Source organism: Ylistrum balloti, unplaced genomic scaffold (assembly GCF_031769215.1).
Source record: "Ylistrum balloti isolate Yb309-2 unplaced genomic scaffold, AGI_CSIRO_Ybal_v1 Utg371646, whole genome shotgun sequence".
NCBI lineage: Eukaryota > Metazoa > Mollusca > Bivalvia > Pectinida > Pectinidae > Ylistrum > Ylistrum balloti.
In genome coordinates this window covers 9,724-36,272 of record NW_026782837.1, presented here as the reverse complement: position 1 = coordinate 36,272, position 26,549 = coordinate 9,724, and the positions used below count along the sequence as shown (strand labels likewise).

General features: G+C 33.9%; 1 protein-coding gene across 1 annotated transcript; it reads right to left on the bottom strand.

Moving 5' to 3' along the window:
* Positions 1-7,933: 7,933 nt before the first annotated feature.
* Positions 7,934-26,394, bottom strand: LOC132563244 (uncharacterized). The gene is made up of 18 exons (XM_060227999.1): positions 26,349-26,394; positions 23,962-24,053; positions 23,058-23,169; positions 22,427-22,533; positions 20,659-20,785; positions 20,197-20,317; positions 18,081-18,166; positions 15,957-16,075; positions 14,722-14,781; positions 13,951-14,112; positions 13,209-13,337; positions 12,067-12,181; positions 11,176-11,362; positions 10,655-11,103; positions 10,303-10,472; positions 9,364-9,372; positions 8,458-8,546; positions 7,934-8,159 (listed from the first exon to the last, which is right to left on the bottom strand). The coding sequence occupies exons 1-18, from the start codon at positions 26,392-26,394 to the stop codon at positions 7,934-7,936; spliced, it is 2,406 nt and encodes an 801-aa protein (XP_060083982.1).
* Between the last annotated feature and the right edge of the window lie 155 nt (positions 26,395-26,549).

Below are 26,549 nucleotides of genomic sequence, written 5' to 3'. Positions count from 1 at the left end.
AACAGCCTGGACCTTTCTGTTATTGAGAAGAAGTCGCTGGAAGATTTTAACACATTGGCCCCAGTGATTTAAAAGAACAAAAAATGTCAAGCACATGAACAAAATTGGTAATAAGTGATCTCAGCATGCCACAGGCCAAATTTCAGCATGCTGGGCCTTATTGTTATTGAAAACAATTCGTTTGAATACTTTTATATATTTGTCCCGTGTTACCTTGAAAATATGTCATAACATATGAATAAACTTGGTAGCCCTTCATCTAGACATGCTACAGGTCTAATATCAGGACCCTAAGCATTTTTTGTTATTGAGAATAAATGGGTTTTTTTTTTATTTGACACCCGTGACCTTGAAAGGCCAATATTATTAACAAACTTTGTGGCCCTTTGTCCTAACGGGCTACAGAACCAATATCAGCACCCTGGGCCTTTTGGTTGCTGAACAGAAGTAATTGGAATGTAAAGATGACCTAAAAATAAATGAGGCAGGTGTATTCCCAAAATTGCAGCACCGTTTTCAGAATAAATGCATTTACTCGATATCTACACACAATCCAGACGTCTATAAACTACAAAAGCATTTCATAAAGAGCCTTAAGTACATTTTACCATGAAACTTCTTCCATTTATTGGAATATGAATTTCTGGATTCCTTTGTAAGCTGTGCCAATAGATTAACCAATATGATGCCACTTTGGACTCAGCTAAATAATAGAATAAACCATTGCGTTCTATCGGTCTTCGACGAATTAGTAGACGGGAATCTAAAATGAATTTATGATCCTGGTGTGAAGACCTCTCAACTTGACGCGATTGTGTATGAAGATAAAGCATCTTAAAACCCAACCACTGTCTGCAGACATTTTTATTCATTACATTTTCCACATAGTAAAAGGAACTAGTTTACTTAATAACTCTAAGACGAAATAATAGTCGTGCTTAAACATTACAATAGTTCAGAATGAGATTGCAAGCGTAAGATGCAGACCTTCTTCGTTTATATTTGATTCCAAAGCGTAAGAAGAATCCATATTGCTTGTTCGCATAGTCGTATTAACATCATTTTAATACAGTCGAATAGGGTTATTGTATCGTTTACTTGAGAACAGGAATAAATGGTATTCAGATGTTTTGATAATTCATAGAGTATTAGACCCAAGTATGTCGCAATCCTCTGTTGAAGAATATTTTTAATATCATGATTTTTCAACTCTGTATACTACATGTATCATTACCAATTCAAACTAAGCCTGCATCGATGTGTTGGTATAAAGACTTCCCTAACATAGATATATGCGTGGTGGTGATGTTGAAATGCTATGAACTGTACTGAAGATTATTTCGTAAAAAATAGGTCTAAAGTCAAGACGGAATATACAGCATAGCTATTGGAGCAATTAATGTCACAATTGCTTTGAGGCTGAAATGATCAAAACACGGACGTGAGACCGTGTGACACCGTGCCGATAGATAGTCAGATAACAACAGTCGATAAATTATAGTGATCGTGGCCAAGAAAGCATAACATATCTACGAGAGGTGTTTAGTCTACCAAGGCGATCGTACTAATCTAAATACATTTAACCTCCCTATCATCGTGTCTGTAGCTTCCTCTACTGTCGTGACTTTAGTTGTCTCTGTCATTGCACCTTTAACATCCTCAATTACTCATGTTGTCTCTTACATCCTCGAGTTTTAAAACTCCTTTATCAGCGTGCTTTATTTTCCTCTAATGTCGTGACTTTAGTTTAAACTGTTATCATTCCATTAGCCTACGATATCTTCGATAATTCAGTCTTATCTACTTTAGTCTCTCGTATTCATCATCTCTATCATCGCACCTTTAGTTTTTTCGTTAATTGAGCATTTATTTTCCTTTGTCGCTGTGCCTTCATCTTCCTCTATCATTGAGCATTTAATTTCCATTATCATCGTTATTTAATTTCCTCTATCATCGTACCTTTAGTTTCTTCTGTCACTGAGCATTTAGTTTCTTCCTTCACTGTGCCTTCAATTTCCTCAATCATGCCTCTATCATTATGTCTTTAGTTTCCTCTATTATCATGTCTTAAGTTTCCTCTATCATTGTACCTTAAGGATCCTGTCTTCATGCATTTAGCTTCTCTCCAAGTGCCTCCATTATCATGCCTTTAACTTCATCGACTGTAGCGCCTTCAGTTTCAGCTATAATCGTACTTTTAATTCACTATCTCCTCCAACAATTAACCTCGCATATCGAAGTGCCTTCGGCTTCCTGAATCAAAACATTTTTAGTCTCTTATACTCTGGAGCGTTTAATCTCTTCTATCGTCGAGCCTTTCGTTTCTTTTATTAACATGCCTTCAGCATCCTCTAACATCATGCTGTTAGCTCCCTCTTTCGTCGAGACTACAATTTTCTCTATCATTGTGCCTTTAGATTCCTCAATCATCCTCAATATTGGCTTACTATATCCTCGAGTATTACCACCTTTATCGTACTTTGTGTTAAAAGAACATATATTCTACTCCAATATCGTAGTCCTTTGCTTCCTCAATCAACTCATCTTATACTTTCATTCGCTTAACCTCCTCCATATCGCGCATAACTTTCCCTGTCACATTACCTTTAGTTTACTACGATCATTTTACAAAAATGATGTTAAAGGTACGATGATATTACAATAATGAAGGTTAAAAGTACGATGATGTTACAGTAATGGAGGTTAAAGGTACGATGATGTTTCAATATTGGAGGTAAAAAGTACGATGATGTTACAATACTGGAGGTTAAAGGTACGATGATGTTTCAATAATGGAGGTTAAAGGTACGATGATGTTTCAATATTGGAGGTTAAAGGTACGATGATGTTACAATAATGGAGGTTAAAGGTACGATGATATTACAATAATGGAGGTTAAAGGTACGATGATGTTACAATAATGGAGGTTAAAGGTACGATGATATTACAAGAATGGAGGTTAAGTGAACGATGCTATTACAATACTGGAGGTTAAATATACGATGATATTGCAATAATGGAGATTTAAGGTACGTTGATATTATAATAATGGAGGTTTAGTGAACGATATTACAATAATGACGGTTAAAGGTGCGATGATGTTACAATATTGGAGGTTAAAGGTACGATGTTACAATAATGACGGTTAAAGGTTCGATGATGTTACAATAATAGGTTAAAGGTACGATGATATTACAATAATGACGGTTAAATGTACGATGATGTTACAATACTGGAGGTTAAGTGTACGATAATATAACAATAGTTGATGTTAAAGGTACAATGATGTTACAATAATGGAGGTTAAAAGTACGATGTTACCATAATGGAGATAAAAGGTGCGATGATATTATGATATTACAATAGTAGAGATTAAAGGTACGATGATGTTACAATATTGAAGGCTAATAGTACGATGATATTACAATATTGGAGGTTAAAGGTAAGATGATGTTACAATATTAGAATTTAAAGGTACGATGATGTTACAATAATGGAGGTTAAAGGTACGATGATGTTAAAATAATGGAGGTTAAAGGTACGATGATGTTACAATAATGGAGGTTAAAGGTACGATGTTACAATAATGGAGGTTTAAGGTATTATATCATTACAATAATGAAGGTTAAAGGCACGATGATATTACAATAGTGGCAGTTAAAGATATGATGATTTTACAATGGAGGTTAAAGGTATGTCCCCAAGGGTGATAATTACATATTCTCGATAAACATTGTTTCACACCATCTTAGAAAAAATAACTAAGAACACAAATTCCTTATTTCCATCTTTACTGTAATACAAAAAAACGGTTTATAAAATACAATCGATATATAGCACCTTTACTTATAGACAAATACAAACAAATTCTCGTTTTGGCATCATGGTTGATCATGCTCAAAGTATATTACATGTAATACGTTTGTTAAGTTCACTAGCACCTTCACATTTCTACTACTGTGATCAAAAGACATGTACACTTAGTGATCTAGAGACATGTACACTGTATATAACAAAAACCTTACTATAAAGACCATTTGTATCTACGAAAAAACCTGACTACAAAGACCATTTGTATGTACGAAAAACCTGACTATAAAGAAGATCTGTATGCAACAAAAACCTCACTATAATGATTTTCTCTAAAAAAAAATACCTGTCTATAAAGACCATCTGTATGTAACAAAAATCTGACTATCAAGACCATCTGTACGCAACAAAACCTCACTATAAAGATTTCCTCTAAAAAAAAATACTTGTCTATAAAGACCATCTGTATGTTACAAAATCCTGACTATAAAAACCATCTCTATGTAACAAAAACCTTACTATAAAGACCATTTGTATGTACCAAAAACCTGAATACAAAGACCATCTATATGTACAAAAACCTGACTATAAAGAAAATATGCATGTAACAAAAACCTGACTATAAAGATTTCCTCTAAATAAAAAATACCTGTCTATAAAGACCATTTGTACATAACAAAAACCTGACTATAAAGACCATTTGTAAATAACAAAAACCTGACTATAAAGACCATCTGTATGAACCAAAAACCTGACTATAAAGATTTCCTGTAAATAAAAAATACCTGTCTATAAAGACCATATGTACGTAAGTAAAACTTGACTTTAAAGATTTCCTCTAAATAAAAAATACCTGTCCATAAAGACCATCTGTATGTAACAAAACCTGACTATAGAGACCATCTGTATGCAACAAAAACCTGACTAGAAATACCATTTGTACATAACAAAAACCTAACTATAAAGACCATTTGTAAATAACACAAACCTGACTATAAAGACCATCTGTTTGTTACAAAAACCTGACTATAAAGACCATTTGTATGTACCAAAAACCTGACTATAGAGACCATCTGTATGCAACAAAAACCTGACTATAAAGATTTCCTCTAAATGAAATAATTCCTGTCTATAAAGACCATCTGTTTGTTACAAAAACCTGATTATAAAAACCATTTGTATGTACCAAAAACCTGGCTATAAAGAAAATATGCAGGTAACAAAAACCTGACTATAAAGACCATTTGTTTGTACCAAAAACCTGACTATAAAGATTTCCTCTAAATCAAAAGTATATGTCTATAAAGAGCACATGAACGTAACAAAACCTGACTATAAAGATTTCCTCTAAATAAAAAGTACCTGTCTATAAAGACCATCTGTATGTAACAAAAACCTGACTATAGAGACCATCTGTATGCAACAAAAACCTGATTATAAAGACCATTTGTATGTACCAAAAACCTGACTAGAAAGGCTGCCTCGCTATAAAAGAACTATTTGTTGATAAAGACCATCTGTTTGTTACAAAAACCTGACTATAAAGACCATTTGTATGTACCAAAAACCTGGCTATAAAGAAAATATGCATGTAACAAAATACTGACTATAAAGATTTCCTCTAAATAAAAAATACCTGTCTATAAAGACCATCTGTACATAACAAAAACCTGACTATAAAGACCATCTGTTTGAAAAAAAAACCTGTCTATAGAGAAAATATGCATGTTACAAAAATCTGACTATAAAGATTTCCTCTAAATAAAAAATACCTGTCTATAAAGACCATCTGTACATAACAAAAACCTGACTATAAAGACCATCTGTATGTACCAAAAACCTGAATATAAAGACAATTGGTATGTACCAAAAACCTGACTATAAAGATTTCCTCAAAATAAAAAAAAACTGACTATAAAGACCATTTGTATGTACCAAAAACCTGGCTATAAAGAAATATGCATGTAACAAAAACCTGACTATAAAGATTTCCTCTAAATAAAAAGTACCTGCCTATAAAGACCACATGAACGTAACAAAACCTGACTATATAGACCATCTGTATGTAAAAAAACCTGACTATAAAGATCATCTGTATGTAACAATGCCCACCTCTATATAACATATACCTGACTATAAAGGTCACTTCTAAAGACCATCTTTATATAACAAACAACTTTGAAATCCAATGAAGCACCATTTAATATATAATCCAACATGTAAAGGTCACCGTTCTCTGTTTCCTAAAAGTCCTTTCATGAAGGTTTGATTGATCAAAGGATCCCTCTATCACAACATGTCTGGTCCCAATTTACAATAAGGTAATAATGTTCTTCAGGTAAATGAGTTGTAACAAAATTTTGGTTTTGATACACATTTGTAGGAGTCTTTGACACATCAATTTGAAAGAAAAATATGCATAGTACATTGGAAAAGGTCAAAGGCATTCTGCTTATGTACCACCAACCAAAACATTGCAGGAAAAACAAATTCTAAAATAAACAATCTTTAAGGCAACTGAGCAAATAGTCATTACCCTTTTTTTTTCAATTCTCAAAATATTTCAACTATTGTAAATTTCAACGAACAAAAAACTGGTGAAATCTTGATTGTTTACGCTAAACTGATTGTTATTTGATGAAGAAATGCAGCCTAATCTAAATGAGTTGTGATACTTCAATACTTGTATGCATCTAAATGTATATTATCAGAGATAACCTTTACAGGCTAGAATATAATGTGATCTAACAAAACTAGAACTGTGGCCTAGATGGCTGACCAATACTGCACACTGCAACGAGTCAATGGATCAGTTAAAGTGTTATTCTGAGAGTAATTGACATATTCTGCATGTGCCTGCATTTCTGGAAATCAGAAGGGGTGGAATACATGTTGTTCATGATCAAGAGAGTCTTGCAATACTTACATCTTTATTGAAGTAATATTTTCCACTGAAGGGCCACAGAGACAAAAAAATGTCTGCCGTTATGTTCTTGATCTACACTAAACACTCATGTTTGTCATGGCAACAAAACCTATTTTATAATGTTTGGCATCTCCTAATAACCCTATATACCAAATTTGGTCAAAATTGGACAATGTCTAAATTTTGACCAATCAGAGGCCAGGATTGTGTTTCCGCGGCAACAGTTTGGGAAACGTCTAATATGTCCAATTATTGGCCTTACTGAATTACATCTTTTTACTAAGTTTGAATACAACCGGTCAAATAACTGAGGAGTTATGGACATTTATTAGAAAACTTGTTTATAGTGACCAGTTACCATGGCAAGCACAATTTTCAACAAAAGAAAGGGGCATGCATATCTACACATGATCCTTAATATTCCTCTTAAGTTTCATCAAAATTGGTTCACAGGTTTAGGAGGAGTTAGCCGGACAAATGTGTCTACAGACAGACAGACGGACGGACAGACGGACAACCTGATTCCAGTATACCCCCCCTAACTTCGTTACGGGGGGTATAAAAATTTCTGCGGCTCTATATTTCTGTATATAAAGTGGACAGTAAAATTTTAGTGTCAGTTTCCTTGTAGGTACTGTAAAATGATGCAAAGGGGAAAATTATGTCAATTAAGCAAAGATTGTTAGAACACGAGAATTTGCCCACTCATAATATTTTGTGATAAGCTTAAATTGGTAGACAAGATAAAATGGTAACTGAAAATGAAAATGATCTCCACAGGTATAGTTTACCTACAGGAATCGTAAAATTACACCCCTACTGTTTTATTTTATCTCCTTTTAAAAATTATGATTTGGCATGTAAACTCTCAGAAGTATGACATTGGAACCACAGCTACATTTGCAACCTGTTGTACTACCTACACCCTATGGGGTTGCCATGTTGCCAAGGCCATATAAAACTTCCTGTATCCTATGTGGTTACCATGGTACCCAGGCCATATAAAACTTCCTGTATCCTATGTGGTTGCCATGGTACCCAGGCCATATATAACCTCCTACAACTTGTGTGGTTGTCATGATGTTCAAACCATATATAACCTCCTGCACGAGTGTACCCTGGTGCCAAGACCATATACAACATTTCATATCCTGTTCGATTGCCATGTTGCCAAAACCATACAGAGCTTCATACATCTTACTTTGTTGCCATGGTGCCCAAGCCATATACAACCTCCTTTATCCTGTGTGGTTGCCATGGTGCCCAGGCCATCACCTTTGATAAAACAAGGTTATCTGTAGTAACAGTTGCTGGGACGGCATCAAAAGACTGTAGGGATAACTGTGCAGCAAGAAGTCCAGTCTTCACACAAAGGTCAAGGTCATGACCTTGAATGATCCCCGAGATTATACCAGCATTCAAACTATAAACAGATAAAACAGTAATAAGTATGTTGTTTACAAGATATGTCATATTGTCAATGGTGAAATGTTGTGAGCAAGACAAAAAACACACATGACTTATAACCATAGGATTACAGCCTTGGGGTGAAAAAGTAATACTTCTGGTTTGGAATTTAATCAAAGACAGTTTTAAATGTTTAAATTCATCAAGTGAGTGAACAAAATAATGAGGATTCATCTCAAGTAAAATTGAAAGTATTGATACAATTTGAGTCATTATCTCGACACAGAAATAACACAAAAGTTTTTTTTACTGACCAGTCTCCAGCCCCTGATACACTGACCAGCTCATTAGGCATACTGTGTGGACTGGCTGCAGGATAGTGTATAAAGGATACATCACCCATCTACAAACAGACACAATATATATAACTAACCCACTACAGGATAGTGTATAAAGGATACATCACCCATCTACAGACAGACACAATATATATAACAAAGGATACATCACCCATCTACAGACTAACCCACTACTGGATAGTGTATAAAGGATACATCACCCATCTACAGACAGACACAATATATATAACTAACCCACTACAGGATAGTGTATAAAGGATACATCACCCATCTACAGACAGACACAATATATATAACTAACCCACTACAGGATAGTGTATAAAGGATACATCACCCATCTACAGACAGACACAATATATATAACTAACCCACTACAGGATAGTGTATAAAGGATACATCACCCATCTACAGACACAATATATATAACTAACCCACTACAGGATAGTGTATAAAGGATACATCACCCATCTACAGACAGACACAATATATATAACTAACCCACTACAGGATAGTGTATAAAGGATACATCACCCATCTACAAACAGACACAATGTATATAACTAACCCACTACAGGATAGTGTATAAAGGATACATCACCCATCTACAGACAGACACAATATATATAACTAACCCACTACAGGATAGTGTATAAAGGATACATCACCCATCTACAGACAGACACAATATATATAACTAACCCACTACAGGATAGTGTATAAAGGATACATCACCCATCTACAAACAGACACAATGTATATAACTAACCCACTACAGGATAGTGTATAAAGGATACATCACCCATCTACAGACAGACACAATATATATAACTAACCCACTACATGGTTGTGTATAAAGGATACATCACCCATCTACAGACAGACACAATATATATAACTAGCCCGTCCTCATCTCCAAAATTATAACATCTGTCCAGAATATAGGTATCTCCAAAATTATAACACCTGTCCAGGATAAAGGAATCTCCAAAATTATAACACCGGTCCAAGATATTGGTATCTCCAAAATTATAACACCTGTCCAGGATATTGGAATCTCCAAAATTATAACACCTGTCCAGGATATAGGAATCTCCAAAATTATAGCACCTGTCCAGGATATAGGTATCTCCAAAATTATAACACCTGTCCAGGATATAGGAATCTCCAAAATTATAACACCTGTCCAGGATATAGGAATCTCCAAAATTATAACACCTGTCCAGGATATAGGAATCTCCAAAATTATAACACCTGTCCAGAATAAAGGAACCTCCAAAATGTTATTTTTGTTGATAATTTTCATTTGTTTGTTCATCTAATCATGAAAATAATGACAAATACAGAGATACTACTGAATCTGTCAAATTATTTTTAGCTCACCTGGCCCAAAGACATTCACTGTAGATATATACATGTACATTCACTGTCAATATATACATGTACATTCACTGTAGATATATACATGTACATTCACTGTAGATATATACATGTACATTCACTGTAGACATATACATGTACATTCACTGTAGATATATACATGTACATTCACTGTCGATATATACATGTACATTCACTGTAGATATATACATGTACATTCACTGTAGATATATACATGTACATTCACTGTAGATATATACATGTACATTCACTGTCGATATATACATGTACATTCACTGTCGATATATACATGTACATTCACTGTCGATATATACATGTACATTCACTGTCAATATATACATGTACATTCACCATCAATATATACATGTACATTCACTGTCAATATATACATTTACATTGTACCTGTATATGATCTCCTCGTGTGGGGAATCTTTTCATTTCTGAGTTTTGACAAAGCAACATTCCATGCTTTCCTAGAGTAACAATGAGGACAGGTATTCTCTCCAGAACAGGATAGGAAAGTCTCATGCTTTCATTTAGGATTACATCCAAGTTGTCTGTATTGGTCTGGACTGTAAACAATACAAAAATTATCAATGTACAACCTGTAAAAAGTCATTGTGTGGCCATTAGCAATTGATAAGTAGTAAATTATGTTTAGAAGTCATAGTGAATCAGCACCAGTTCTCATCTTATTGAGGCAGACACTTGAGTACCATTCTACAGTATGAAAAACTGAACTGACAATGCTTACCTGTATGTGTGTGTGATGCACCTGTAATTGCCAGGTGTATCTGTTGAAGCTCGTTAAGGTTAGGTGACACATAGGTCGGCAGTGTCTTTACTCTAACATCAAAAGGCTTACAAGCCTTGTGGACATCTGTTGGTTCATACCAAACTGCAATAAAACATATTTTCTGAATAATAAATGTGCCCCATACCACCACCTTCAAATTGACAGGTTTCTCTGTGCTCCCTACCACCACCTTCAAATTGAAAGGTTCCTCTGTGCCCCCTACCACCACCTTCAAATTGACAGGTTCCTCTGTGCCCCCTACCACCACCTTCAAATTGACAGGTTCCACTGTGCCCCCCACCAACACCTTCAAATTGACAGGTTCCTCTGTGCCTCCCACCAACACCTTCAAACTGACAGGTTTCTCTGTGCCCCCAGCACCTTCACCTTCAAATTGACAGGTTCCTCTGTGCCCCATACCACCACCTTCAAAATGACAGGTTTCTCTGTCCCCCCAGCACCTTCACCTTCAAACTGACAGGTTCCTCTGTGCCCCCAGCACATTCACCTCCAAATTGACAGGTTCCTCTGTGCCCCCTACCACCACCTTCAAATTGACAGGTTCCACTGTGCCCCCCACCAATACCTTCAAATTGACAGGTTCCTCTGTGCCTCCCACCAACACCTTCAAATTGACAGGTTTCTCTGTGCCCCCAGCACCTTCACCTTCAAATTGACAGGTTTCTCTGTGCTCCCTACCACCACCTTCAAATTGAAAGGTTCCTCTGTGCCCCCTACCACCACCTTCAAATTGACAGGTTCCTCTGTGTGTGTACCACCACCTTCAAATTGACAGGTTCCACTGTGCCCCCCACCAACACCTTCAAATTGACAGGTTCCTCTGTGCCTCCCACCAACACCTTCAAACTGACAGGTTTCTCTGTGCCCCCAGCACCTTCACCTTCAAATTGACAGGTTCCTCTGTGCCCCATACCACCACCTTCAAAATGACAGGTTTCTCTGTGCCCCCAGCACCTTCACCTTCAAACTGACAGGTTCCTCTGTGCCCCCAGCACATTCACCTCCAAATTGACAGGTTCCTCTGTGCCCCCTACCACCACCTTCAAATTGACCACTGGCCCCCCACCAATTTCAAATTGACAGGTTCCTCTGTGCCTCCCACCAACACCTTCAAATTGACAGGTTTCTCTGTGCCCCCAGCACCTTCACCTTCAAATTGACAGGTTCCTCTGTGCCCCCTACCACCACCTTCAAATTGACCAACTTCAATGTGATGTTTCCCTGTCCTGTCTTGATTGTTAATGTTTATAAAGAATCAGTTAAATGATCATTTAGACCATTAAGACCTCATATCTAAACAATCTTCCCCTCCCAGCCCAAGATGTAGAGCCCTGTGATTTTATAACTACCTGGAACAGAAGATATGCTGCACAGCTTACATACATGTTGGATTGTTTCTGCCGGAATGTTTCCATCTACACACACCAGGGTAGCATTGGATAGCTCCTCCTCAAATCCTGAGACCTGCAAGATATGTGTATCGCACAGGATGTATTAAAAAAAACTTTCTAAATTACAAAATGTAAAAAATCTCCTTTATACATTACTCCTCAAATCCTGAAATCTGTGTTCTTCATCCATAAACTATATGTGTTATAATAATATGAATGCCACTACCGCACTTTTCATTATTACATGTAGACACTAATGTCCCCACTACCAAGCATTTAAGTAATTTGGAATTGAATTTACAGAAACTGTCAAATTGACCCTCCGACCTTGATGGTTGTTCATGTTAGGTATAGTCAGAACTTGATTTTACATGTATGATACAATGAGGTACAATGATACAAATGTGTTGAGCCTGGTTCTCAAGGTATAAAGTTGACTCAGGACAGCAAACATGGGAAACACTACGCACCCCCTCCTTCCAAAAATGGCAGGGACGTTAAAGTCAGTTAATGAGAGTGCTAAATGTTACAGATTACAGAAATACTACAGTGTTGATTCCAACTTACCATCTCAGGGGTGACTGTTTGGTGACAGTGATGATACTAACCATCTCAGGTGTGACTGTGTGGTGACAGTGATGATACTAACCATCTCAGGTGTGACTGTTTGGTGACAGTGATGATACTAACCATCTCAGGTGTGACTGTTTGGTGACAGTGATGATACTAACCATCTCAGGTGTGACTGTTTGGTGACAGTGATGATACTTACCATCTCAGGTGTGACTGTTTGGTGACAGTGATGATACTAACCATCTCAGGTGTGACTGTGTGGTGACAGTGATGATACTAACCATCTCAGGTGTGACTGTTTGGTGACAGTGATGATACTAACCATCTCAGGTGTGACTGTGTGGTGACAGTGATGATACTAACCATCTCAGGTGTGACTATTTGGTGACAGTGATGATACTTACCATCTCAGGTGTGACTGTGTGGTGACAGTGATGATACTAACCATCTCAGGTGTGACTATTTGGTGACAGTGATGATACTAACCATCTTAGGTGTGACTGTTTTGTGTCAGTGAGGAAACTTACCATCTCAGGTGTGACTGTTTGGTGAATTTCCATATCACCTATTCCAAATATGAGTTCTCCAGTACGTTTTAAAACTGCACAGTAAGTAGCTGTTGTCTGGTCCCTCCTGACAGCAACACCAGTTAGGTCCTGTAATGTAACACATGTTGTCTCATTGTATTGTATTGATGAGGAGCTTCTCTTGAATTATCATTCTGAGTATAAAACTTTATGAACAAACAATTTCACATTTGGTTTCATGACTTTGAATTAGAAAAGGTACCTCAAAATTTTAGACACACTTTAGTTTTTCATGTCATTTCAATGCTGTTTAAAAAAAAAGAATATTAGTGCAACTAATAAATGCTCCTTAAAAACAAGTCTACTGGACACAAACAAAGGAAGGAAGTCTGATGTATTTTGTCAGACATTTCAACCTCAACAGAAGCTTTGAAGTTATGTGAATTAGCTACAGAAATTTCTCTGTTTAATTCAACGATTCCTTGATTTTCGTACCTTTCAACACCAATACATCCAAGATATTCTCATAAAACCTAACTCTTGTATTTAAACTTTGTTTCAATTCCTGATATACTAAGTAATAGATTTAAATATACCCTTTAAAAGCCTGTCAAAAAAATTGACTTTTAAAGTTTTATTTTGGAAGCTTTTCAACAAGAACAAGTAATATTTTCTTTCACAGATTTTTCTAATTTATACTTTTAAGAAGACTTATCAAGGCCTTGTAACATCTGGGTCATACCATGTGATTGCAATAATGCTGAAAGGCAGGCTTGTGTGAGTCGTCACCTACAGCTGAAATAAACAATGGGTCAACTCCAAGACGACTGAGACAATCTGCCATGTTCCTTCCTACCCCACCAAATGACTGGCGCACACCTCCAGGGTAAGTTCCACCATCAGCCTACAAAGGAGAAGTTATCAAACTTCACTGGAGACATAAACCAAGTACAAAAGGAGATAATTATACACAAAGATAGGAAACAACGCCTTAGTGAAAAGGGGAAAGAAAATTTTCATGGATAAAAACCGCTCAAAAAATTAAGTGATCCGAATTTTAACAATATGTCAACATGTGAATTAATGGATTATAAGAATACTCATCCAACCAATTAAAATAAATGCCCCATGATAATTAATATTTCAACAGTATACACAATCTTAATTTATAGAGAACTGATAATCAATTGCATAAAAGGGGAGACAACCCAATGTCAATAAAACTGACAGATAGAATGTGAATTATATCAACATCATGGTCATGATTTTTTCCACTTGAGTCTAAACGAGTCTAGACAGCTTTAAAAACAACAACAATAAAATAGATGAAGTGTGATACATTCTTGTCCTCTCACAAGAGGAGACTCACTCATACTTGCGTACAATACCTGTCTACTGTTTATAGATCTCTTATATAACTCATAAACACATGTCAGACATACAATAATCTTATATGAAATTAAAACATTTCATAAACAATGACTCTTATCTAATGTAATGATAATGTACTTACCTCAAATTTGTCCTTATCTACTACGGCATAAAAATCCACATTGCATCCCCCTATTACCACCTGTAAAGAGTCTCAAAGTCTAAATTCTCAAACATCAGTAATTTCATGAGCCTTGATCGCACCAAGAACCAACAACAAAACAAATTTGTGACAATAAGACAAAGTGTTCATTTGTTATGCAAAACGTATATATTAATTAATATTTCAAATGTCAAAAAAAAATAAGATATTTAGAAAAAAAGACCTCCCTCAAACAAGAGGCCTTTAGAGTACCTGGCTTTATTTGGCTGATATTGTATAATCCAGACCAAAGGAAAAAGAATTTTAAAGTTTTATGTCTATGTTCCCTATTGGGGCCTCCTGCCCAAGTAGGCTAAAACTAACCCATAATAAGAAACTGATTCTCCTTCAACAAAGAATGCTTCAGATCAAATTGGACAGATTTCTATCATTCCTAAAGAAGGACTTCTAAGAATTTGCTCTTTTTTACATTTTTTACCACAGCTTACTGACATGGGTAGACATTTTGTGTAAACCCCCACTGTAACATTTTTTACCACAGCTTACTGACATGGGTAGACATTTTGTGTAAACCCCCACTGTAACATTTTTTACCACAGCTTACTGACATGGGTAGACATTTTGTGTAAACCCCCACTGTAACATTTTTTACCACAGCTTATTGACATGGGAAGACATTTTGTGTAACGGTGGTGTGTACTATGTGAATGTATATGTCCTGTCTGTTGATCAACAGTAAGAGATTTCAGTTTTATGTTATTTCATGAAATCTTCAGGTGCATACTTCAGTGAAGAACAACAAACATTGCTCATAAGGGGATTCACTTGATATTTATATGCAATAACAAACAAGACCAGAAGAAAAGAAATTTGTTTTAATGTGATGTCGCTTTAAATTTCCCTTATGGTCCCTATCCTGCATATCTAAGGGTAGTCAGGCCCGCTATTGATACAAAATTAATCTTTTTCCCCCAAGGATGTTTCTGACTAACTTAGAACAATATCTGTTCACTTAGTTGTTAATAACAAGTAGTGAAATGTTGGAAAAGATGACAGACATTGCAGTCTGCCAGAAGTTTACATTACACTTATTTTAATGTAACTTAAATTTATAATCACTAAAAACAAAAAAAAGAAGTTGTTCATACCACTCTCCCTTTGCCTTTGGTATATTGCTGACTTTGTGACCTTGATTTTATACGTGGTGCTGTTACCATAGTTACATCATCCCTTTCTGTGTTAGTGGTACCATCTGTTGATGACTCTCTACAGACAGATAAGTGGCGAGCTATCTGACTTCCAACCATAGCATTGTTTTTGATAAGAGCAATGTCTTCAGTGAAGTTAAGGAATACTTCTCAGATTTGTCACATTATCAGATGTCAATTTTGTGTAAATTTCTCATGCCAATATATAACCATCTGGCAAATGATGTGTGACCACAAGTAAGACATAATTCAATATAAAATGAATTCCACCAGATTATCTATTTTTGTGTTCTTATACACTTTGTTATCAATAGTTGTACTATCAATTTACAATTTTTTGACATTTTAAAAAATTTTGCTTGTGGAATGCTTTTTTCGACAACATAGTTGTGATTCTGTTAAAAGCGTCAACAATTTCAACATATTTTGGTTGCTAATTAAGGTAATACTCTTGAGTATATAACTCTGGAATTTCTGGGTAGATTTCAACTAAATTTGGAATGAATTATCACCACAAATTACAGATTTGTAAATTCTGAATTCTGACTTGGTACACCACTTCATCATATTTTTAGGACCCAAAAACAAATATCATGGTTTCTTTCTTGATCTTGGAAAAACTAGCTATTTTGGTGAAAACTGCAAAAATTAAAGCATACAGGCACCCCCTATATTAACCATAGAAAGTAACCTTGAAAATTTATCTTTAAAATCTTTTGAAAAATAAGATGGGAAGCCCAACCATCCCTAATGACTGTATTACTTATACCGGTATTTAGGATGTAACACCAAAATCACTTTATTATTACATTATTTAGGATGTAACACCAAAATCACTTTATTATTACATTATTTAGGATGTAACACCAAATTCACTTCATTATTACATTATTTAGGATGTAACACCAAATTCACTTTATTATTACATTATTTAGGATGTAACACCAAATTCACTTTATTATTACATTATTTGGGATGTAACACCAAATTCACTTTATTATTACATTATTTAGGATGTAACACCAAAATCACTTCATTATTACATTATTTAGGATGTAACACCAAATTCACTTCATTATTACATTATTTAGGATGTAACACCAAATTCACTTTATTATTACATTATTTAGGATGTAACACCAAAATCACTTTATTATTACATTATTTAGGATGTAACACCAAATTCACTTTATTATTACATTATTTAGCATGTAACACCAAATTCACTTTATTATTACATTATTTAGGACGTAACACCAAAATCACTTTATTATTACATTATTTAGGATGTAACACCAAATTCACTTCATTATTACATTATTTAGGATGTAACACCAAATTCACTTCATTATTACATTATTTAGGATGTAACACCAAATTCACTTCATTATTACATTATTTAGGATGTAACACCAAATTCACTTTATTATTACATTATTTAGGATGTAACACCAAATTCACTTCATTATTACATTATTTAGGATGTAACACCAAATTCACTTTATTATTACATTATACTCACCAAACCAAAATTATTAAACATTATACTGAATATGATATCTAACAAACCATGATTATTACAATATATTGAATGAAATATCCAAAACAGCCATGATTATTACAATATATTGAATGTGACCTCCAAAACAGCCATGATTATTACAATATATTGAATGTGACCTCCAAAACAGCCATGATTATTACAATATTTTGAATGTGTCCTCCAAAACAGCCATGATTACTACAATGTATTGAATGTGACCTCCAAAACAGCCATTGCTATTACAATATATTGAATGTGACCCCCAAAACAGCCATGATTATTACAATATATTGAATGTGACCTCCAAAACAGCCATGATTACTACAATATATTGAATGTGACCTCCAAAACAGCCATGATTATTACAATATATTGAATGTGACCTCCAAAACAGCCATGATTACTACAATATATTGAATGTGACCTCCAAAACAGCCATGATTACTACAATATATTGAATGTGACCTCCAAAACAGCCATGATTATTACAATTATTGAATGTGACCCCCAAAACAGCCATGATTATTACAATGTAACAACCAAGATTTCATCACACAATCATCCTAGCTACCACTGTCAAAGGATACTGGCATTGAGAGAAACACCTTTCGTGATCTCGTTAACCTGCTGTAGTATAAATGGTGTAACTTCCCTCCCAGAAATTCCTGCCTCTCTGAAATGAAAAAATATGCATCTTACACAAGCAAAGATGTGAAGTCATAATTCTGTTTCATTTTCTGCAATACGAAATATGCATATAAATCCTAGGTGTTGATGATATGTTTACAGCTGTCTAGCTGAGGCAGTTGGAAAATAGTATTTTACCAGGGAGACATACTCTTTCATCCTGGAAAAAAATCACTTTTATTTGTCCTTTATAAAATCTGAAATGTTAACTAATACAGCCTAAATAAAGATTTCAATATTGAATGGGTAAAATAGGAAAAATCTGAGCAAGTGCATTGATCAGGTAGGGATAAACAAATGTGTCCGATAATGATACATAACCTTGCCTTTGTCACAGCTATAAATAAATGTTGATAATTACCTTGCCTTTGTCACAGCTATAAATAAATGTTGATAATTACCTTGCCTTTGTCACAGCTATAAATAAATGTTGATAATTACCTTGCCTTTGTCACAGCTATAAATAAATGTTGATAATTACCTTGCCTTTGTCACAGCTATAAATAAATGTTGATTATTACCTTGCCTTTGTCACAGCTATAAATAAATGTTGATAATTACCTTGCCTTTGTCACAGCTATAAATAAATGTTGATAATTACCTTGCCTTTGTCACAGCTATAAATAAATGTTGATAATTACCTTGCCTTTGTCACAGCTATAAATAAATGTTGATAATTACCTTGCCTTTGTCACAGCTATAAATGTTGATAATTACCTTGCCTTTGTCACAGCTATAAATAAATGTTGATAATTACCTTGCCTTTGTCACAGCTATAAATGTTGATATGTTACTTTGCCTTTGTCACAACTATAAATAAATGTTGATAATTACCTTGCCTTTGTCACAGCTATAAATAAATGTTGATAATTACCTTGCCTTTGTCACAGCTATAAATAAATGTTGATAATTACCTTGCCTTTGTCACAGCTATAAATAAATGTTGATTATTACCTTGGCCTTGTCACAGCTATAAATAAATGTTGATAATTACCTTGCCTTTGTCACAGCTATAAATAAATGTTGATAATTACCTTGCCTTTGTCACAGCTATAAATAAATGTTGATAATTACCTTGCCTTTGTCACAGCTATAAATAAATGTTGATAATTACCTTGCCTTTGTCACAGCTATAAATGTTGATAATTACCTTGCCTTTGTCACAGCTATAAATAAATGTTGATAATTACCTTGCCTTTGTCACAGCTATAAATGTTGATAATTACCTTGCCTTTGTCACAGCTATAAATAAATGTTGATAATTACCTTGCCTTTGTCACAGCTATAAATTAATGTTGATAATTACCTTGCCTTTGTCACAGCTATAAATAAATGTTGATAATTACCTTGCCTTTGTCACAGCTATAAATAAATGTTGATAATTACCTTGCCTTTGTCACAGCTATAAATGTTGATATGTTACTTTGCCTTTGTCACAGCTATAAATAAATGTTGATAATTACCTTGCCTTTGTCACAGCTATAAATTAATGTTGATAATTACCTTGCCTTTGTCACAGCTATAAATAAATGTTGATAATTACTTTGCCTTTGTCACAGCTATAAATAAATGTTGATAATTACCTTGCCTTTGTCACAGCTATAAATAAATGTTGATAATTACCTTGCCTTTGTCACAGCTATAAATGTTGATAATTACTTTGCCTTTGTCACAGCTATAAATAAATGTTGATAATTACCTTGCCTTTGTCACAGCTATAAATTAATGTTGATAATTACCTTGCCTTTGTCACAGCTATAAATTAATGTTGATAATTACCTTGCCTTTGTCACAGCTATAAATAAATGTTGATAATTACCTTGCCTTTGTCACAGCTATAAATGTTGATATGTTACTTTGCCTTTGTCACAACTATAAATAAATGTTGATAATTACCTTGCCTTTGTCACAGCTATAAATTAATGTTGATAATTACCTTGCCTTTGTCACAGCTATAAATTAATGTTGATAATTACCTTGCCTTTGTCACAGCTATAAATTAATGTTGATAATTACCTTGCCTTTGTCACAGCTATCTGTATGGCATCCTCTATAAGTTTTCCTTGGCCTGCCTGGTCCTCCGGTACAGGGACGGCTATTAGGACTCCACTCTGAACACCAAGTCTCTCATGGCTATCTAGTCACACAAATCACAAATTTACATTCTGAATCACCGCTATAAGTTGCATGCTGACCACATTAGAAAATATTCAAAATGCAGATGGAAACACTACAGCCTGTTCACTTTTAGATGGTCTTTTTTTAAGGGAGGGGGCTGTGTTTTCTTCTTTGTATACAAAAAAAAGTGACGAGCCATAGTTTAGCTATTTTTGTCTTTCTTCAGCCTTTGCCAAAATACTACTGATTTTTTAAGTCACTGACTATATAATTTCTATACAAATACCTTTCAATACCTTTAGATTACATCTAATCATATCTTACTTGTAAACCACAGATTTACTCTTCAACCTTACTTACCTATCAGTCTGGCTGCACTACTTGGGTCCTCAACATTGTATGGGGACAAAAGTCCACTTCGTGGTGAGAAAAAGGCAGGGAAGTCTCTACTAGGACCATAAGTTGCCACACAAACACCTTGTGTCTCCTAAGGAACAAAATATGAAGACTGATGAAAAACTTCTACTAATACGCAGACAGAATGAATTACCAGGTAAACAATCTGCTGAATACTGATGTGTTCTTGGGAAAATATTTTAATTAAGGGCAAATGACTTCTTTTAGGGTAGAGCTTTGAGGTAAACTTCTAGTATTATGGATTTTAACTTCTCTAGCTAAATGTGAAATTGACAGTAGAATTATACAGAATAGTTAGTTATTTCAATGGTCTTTGGTATATTATTTCCTTCACAATTGAAGTAGTGAAAATTAGAACTCCTCAAAAACACATGTAAGAAGTTTAGGTGGAGTTGTACAGACATGACGTTAAATGAAAGTCCTGTTCATATGACACATTATTTAAGCAATCACACATTTCTTGTTGCATGGACATGATACATAAGTTTAGGAAAACTTGTCCAGACCAAAATTTGAAACAAAAATCCTATTTATATTGACTGGTTACCATGGCAACCAATATCATGCTAAAAAAAGTAGCATTCCCATTTACACATGTACCCAACAATCCAGTGTAGTTTCATGAGGTTTAAAATCAATCCAGTAGTTCTGGAGGAGTTTTCTAGACAAACTTTTCTAAAGTCAGATGTACAGAGACAATGTGATGCCAGTACAAACCCTCTATCTTTGTTGTGAAGGATATAAAAATGATTTCTGATAAATTTCCCTATTCTGGTCCCAGATTTGTGATCAAAAACAGATGTCAGATTCACTATTCATAAAAATTGCTTCAGACCAAACTTGGACAATATCCTTGTACAGAAGAATTTTTTAAGACATTACCCCAATTGTGCCCCACTTTTCCTTCAGCACCAGTGGGGCGGAATACATTGTTTATATAGAACTGATTCCCCTTCACCCGTGAATACTTCAAACTAAGTTTAGGCAATATCCATTCATTCATACAGGAGGAGTAGGATTTTAAAGAACAAAATTTCTCCTTTTGAGCCCAGCCCCTCACCTCCCATGGGGTCATGAACCAACATCCATAAAAAACTGTCTTATCTTCCCAAGGATACTTTTCACCAAATTTGGTCAAAATTTGTTCAGTCATTTATGTCTAGTAAAAAGTTCAGAGACGACAGATGCTGGATGGAGGATAGACGCCTCACCATTGCCTTGGTGAACCAAAAACTGATATATACTTCATCACAATCTATTAACTCTTTATATTTTATCATCACAATCTATTAAATCTATATATACTTTATCATCACAATCTATTAACTCTATATACTTTATCATCACAATCTATTAACACTTTATATTTTATCATAACAATCTATTAACTCGATATATTTTATCATCACAATCTATTAACTCTATATACTTTATCATCACAATCTATTAACACTATATATATTTTATTATCACAATCTATTAACTCTATATACTTTATCATCAAAATCTATTAACTCTGTATACTTTATCATCACAAATTATTGACACTACATATATTTTATCATCACAATCTATTAACTCTGTATACTTTATCATCACAATCTATTAATTCTGCAAACTTTACCATTACAATCTATTAACTCTATATATATACTTTATCATCAAAATCTAATAACTCTATATACTTTATCATCACAATCTATTTACTCACAAGGAATTCTAAAGTCCTGGCAATGTCTAGTATTGATTTAACCCCAGAGGATACTACAGTGACCGGTGTCCGACCCAGCTCTGTCAGGTCAGCACTCACGTCCATAGCTGTATAAAGATAAATAAACAACATATATAGCTAGTTTCCAGGAATGGTAAACAACAGTGTTACATACAAGTATCTTTGTGTATAACAAAACATAAAGAATGGTAAACAACAGTGTTACATACAAGTATCTTTGTGTATAACAAAACTTAAAGAATGGTAAACAACAGTGTTACATACAAGTATCTTTGTGTATAACAAAACTTAAAGAATGGTAAACAACAGTGTCACATACAAGTATCTTTGTGTATAACAAAACATAAAGAAAGGTAAACAACAGTGTTACATACAAGTAACCTTGGTAAACTCAATGAAATTTTTATATTTCAATGAAAGTATTTTTTAGAAATTAAAAAAAATTCTCTTTGCTATTTCCAAAGTATAGCACAAATATTTACTGTTAGTAGAAAACTGTATATTGATATCTGTTTTTATTGCTTTAATTAATTAGTAGCTTTATCGATTGCCGAGATATCCATTGCCTTCATTATGAAATGATTTTCTCAGACAATATCTGAAGACCTACTGGCTTCCACTCCTCTGTGAACGCCACCAATTCCTCCTGTGACAAATACAGCGATGCCTGCCAAGTTGGCTATGACCATGGTACCAGCGACCGTTGTCCCTCCATCACATCCCTGATTTACATATAAGTTTGTAGTATCTAATTAATCACCAAAATGATCACTTTTGTCTGCTCTAAACTATTGCTTAAAACTTGTTAGTTTTGTAAACAAAGACTTCTACAAGTTTGAAATATGTAATACATTAGTTCATGTATTAATACTACAAATCTAACTAAAACCTAAAGTGCAGAATGAGTTAGCCCACTAACAGGTGTTAGCTATTTGAAATTTCAAATTTAAACCTGAACTAATCTATCAGCTTTTAGTCAATTATGATGATAGTGAATGCTTTCTTAGAACAAATTGATTGTTTTCACTTTGAAGAATTAAATTAAAGCGTCTTATTTGTATTTTATATTGCATCACAAGTCAGAGTACATTGTACATGTGTTTTTGAAGGTTTTTGAACATTTATTCGAACAGGAAAATTATTTGAAATCTCTGTTTAATTAGTCTTGCAATTAACTTGTTGAAGAATCGGAATGAGACTCAATGCAATGTGGCTTACGAGACAAGATCTGGTCAAACATGAGCAATGATATACATCCCCCTCCTCAAAAGCATGCATGCATAAATGCACACACACACAAACACACACACATAAAACGCACACACACATATAAACACACACACACACACACATACATATACACATCCTATGATGGCATAAAAGACAGGTTTCTTTTCCAAAATTATAGTTGATCTAAGAGAGATAACTCTGTGTTTACAAAATTTATCCTCCTTGTGAAAAGACGTTTAAAGAAATCCTAAGCAGATCTAGTGCTATGAAAGTGAGGGACTTACTTCTGATATTACAAAAGGGAGATCTCGTCGGGATGTTTTAATAACAGTTCTGGATGGACTAGCCAAGTACTCCAGTTCTTCAGTACTTAAACCTAATGAAAATAAAATTTTATCTTGAAGCTCATTCAAAACCTAAACTTCATATATATAAATAAACATGTAAAAAAGTGACTTTATATAAACATATGAATTATATAAACATATGAATTATATAAATATGAGGCTGATACAAATACATCAATTATAGTCAAACTTGATAATCATAGAAAATAATCACACAAAGTGTTCTAACCTGATAATTATAATAACCACACAAAGTGTGTACAAACCTGATAATTATAATAACCACACAAAGTGTGTACAAACCTGAATTATAATAACCACACAAAGTGTGTACAAACCTGATAATTATAATAACCACACAAATGTGTGTACAAACCTGATAATTATAATAACCACACAAATTGTGTACAAACCTGATAATTATAATAACCACACAAAGTGTGTACAAACCTGATAATTATAAATAACCACACAAAGTGTGTACAAACCTGATAATTATAATAACCACACACAAACCTGATAATTATAATAACCACACAAATTGTGTACAAACCTGATTATAATAACCACACAAATTGTGTACAAACCTGATAATTATAATAACCACACAAATTGTGTACAAACCTGATAATTATAACCACACAAAGTGTGTACAAACCTGAAATTATAATAACCACACAAATTGTGTACAAACCTGATAATTATAATAACCACACAAATTGTGTACAAACCTGATAATTATAATAACCACACAAATTGTGTACAAACCTGATAATTATAATAACCACACAAAGTGTGTACAAACCTGATAATTATAATAACCACACACAATTGTGTACAAACCTGATAATTATAATAACCACACAAATTGTGTACAAACCTGATAATTATAATAACCACACAAAGTGTGTACAAACCTGATAATTATAATAACCACACAAAGTGTGTACAAACCTGATAATTATAATAACCACACAAAGTGTGTACAAACCTGATAATTATAATAACCACACAAATTGTGTACAAACCTGATAATTATAATAACCACACAAATTGTGTACAAACCTGATAATTATAATAACCACACAAATTGTGTACAAACCTGATAATTATAATAACCACACAAAGTGTGTACAAACCTGATAATTATAATAACCACACAAATTGTGTACAAACCTGATAATTATAATAACCACACAAATTGTGTACAAACCTGATAATTATAATAACCACACAAAGTGTGTACAAACCTGATAATTATAATAACCACACAAAGTGTGTACAAACCTGATAATTATAATAACCACACAAAGTGTGTACAAACCTGATAATTATAATAACCACACAAAGTGTGTACAAACCTGATAATTATAATAACCACACAAATTGTGTACAACACCTGATAATTATAATAACCACACAAATTGTGTACAAACCTATAATTATAATAACCACACAAAGTGTGTACAAACCTGATAATTATAAAAACCAAAGTGTGTACAAACCTGATAATTATAATAACCACACAAATTGTGTACAAACCTGATAATTATAATAACCAACAAAGTGTGTACAAACCTGATAATTATAATAACCACACAAATTGTGTACAAACTGATAATTATAATAACCACACAAAGTTACATACTGTTTATATATATAACAATATGATGATGTTATAATAACCACACAAATTGTGTTACAAACCTGATAATTATAATAACCACACAAATTGTATGAAAGTACAAACCAGCAAAATAATTCAAAGCATATTACACATAAGTGTGTTCAAACCTGATTAATCAAATGGAACCACACAAAGCTGATGAAACTATTTATATGCCACACAACATGTGTACAAACCTGATAATTATAATAACCACACAAAGTGTGTACAAACCTGATAATTATAATAACCACACAAATTGTGTACAAACCTGATAATTATAATAACCACACAAAGTGTGTACAAACCTGATAATTATAATAACCACACAATGGTGTACAAATCACAGATAGTCCTAATTAACATCAAATGTTATCACCACACAAAGTGTGTAATTGATTTACAAGCACACAGAAGGTGTGTACAAACCTGAATATGCTGTTACTGAAAGTGTTACAAACCTATTTATTAAGACACAATGTGTAACTGATTATAGATATCACAGCCTGTGTACAAGGAGTCATATCTAAAGATGATTTAACAGTTAAGAAAATGTAATTTCAAATGTTTGTAAAGTCCCTCTCTCATTGTTATCAATGAATACAACCATCAGTATTACTCTGTACAAACCATTTAATATTCCAAGGACTATGCTCACAATTGCCCTCCACAACCCTCAAATATTTCATAGCAAAATGTAACATGTTTATAATAAACGACAAATTGTGGATGATACTAGAATGCTACACAAAGTTTAAAGCAAACCTGATCTTTTGATATACAATGTACACCAAACAAATATCAAGGTCACATAATGCAATGTTTTACTGGCTTTGGAGCTGGGTGTCGCTATTTATTA

What these genes read in the sequence shown, in the direction of transcription:
- LOC132563244 (XM_060227999.1), bottom strand. Translation starts at nt 26,394, where the DNA reads ATGTTACATTTTGCTATGAAATATTTGAGGGTTGTGGAGGGCAATT. An exon ending in GAGGGTTGTGGAGGGCAATT is followed by an intron (nt 24,054 to 26,348) that starts GTGAGCATAGTC and finishes TATTTTCATTAG; the next exon opens with GTTTAAGTACTGAAGAACTG. An exon ending in CTGGGGGCACAGAGGAACCT is followed by an intron (nt 11,104 to 11,175) that starts GTCAGTTTGAAG and finishes TATGGGGCACAG; the next exon opens with AGGAACCTGTCAATTTGAAG.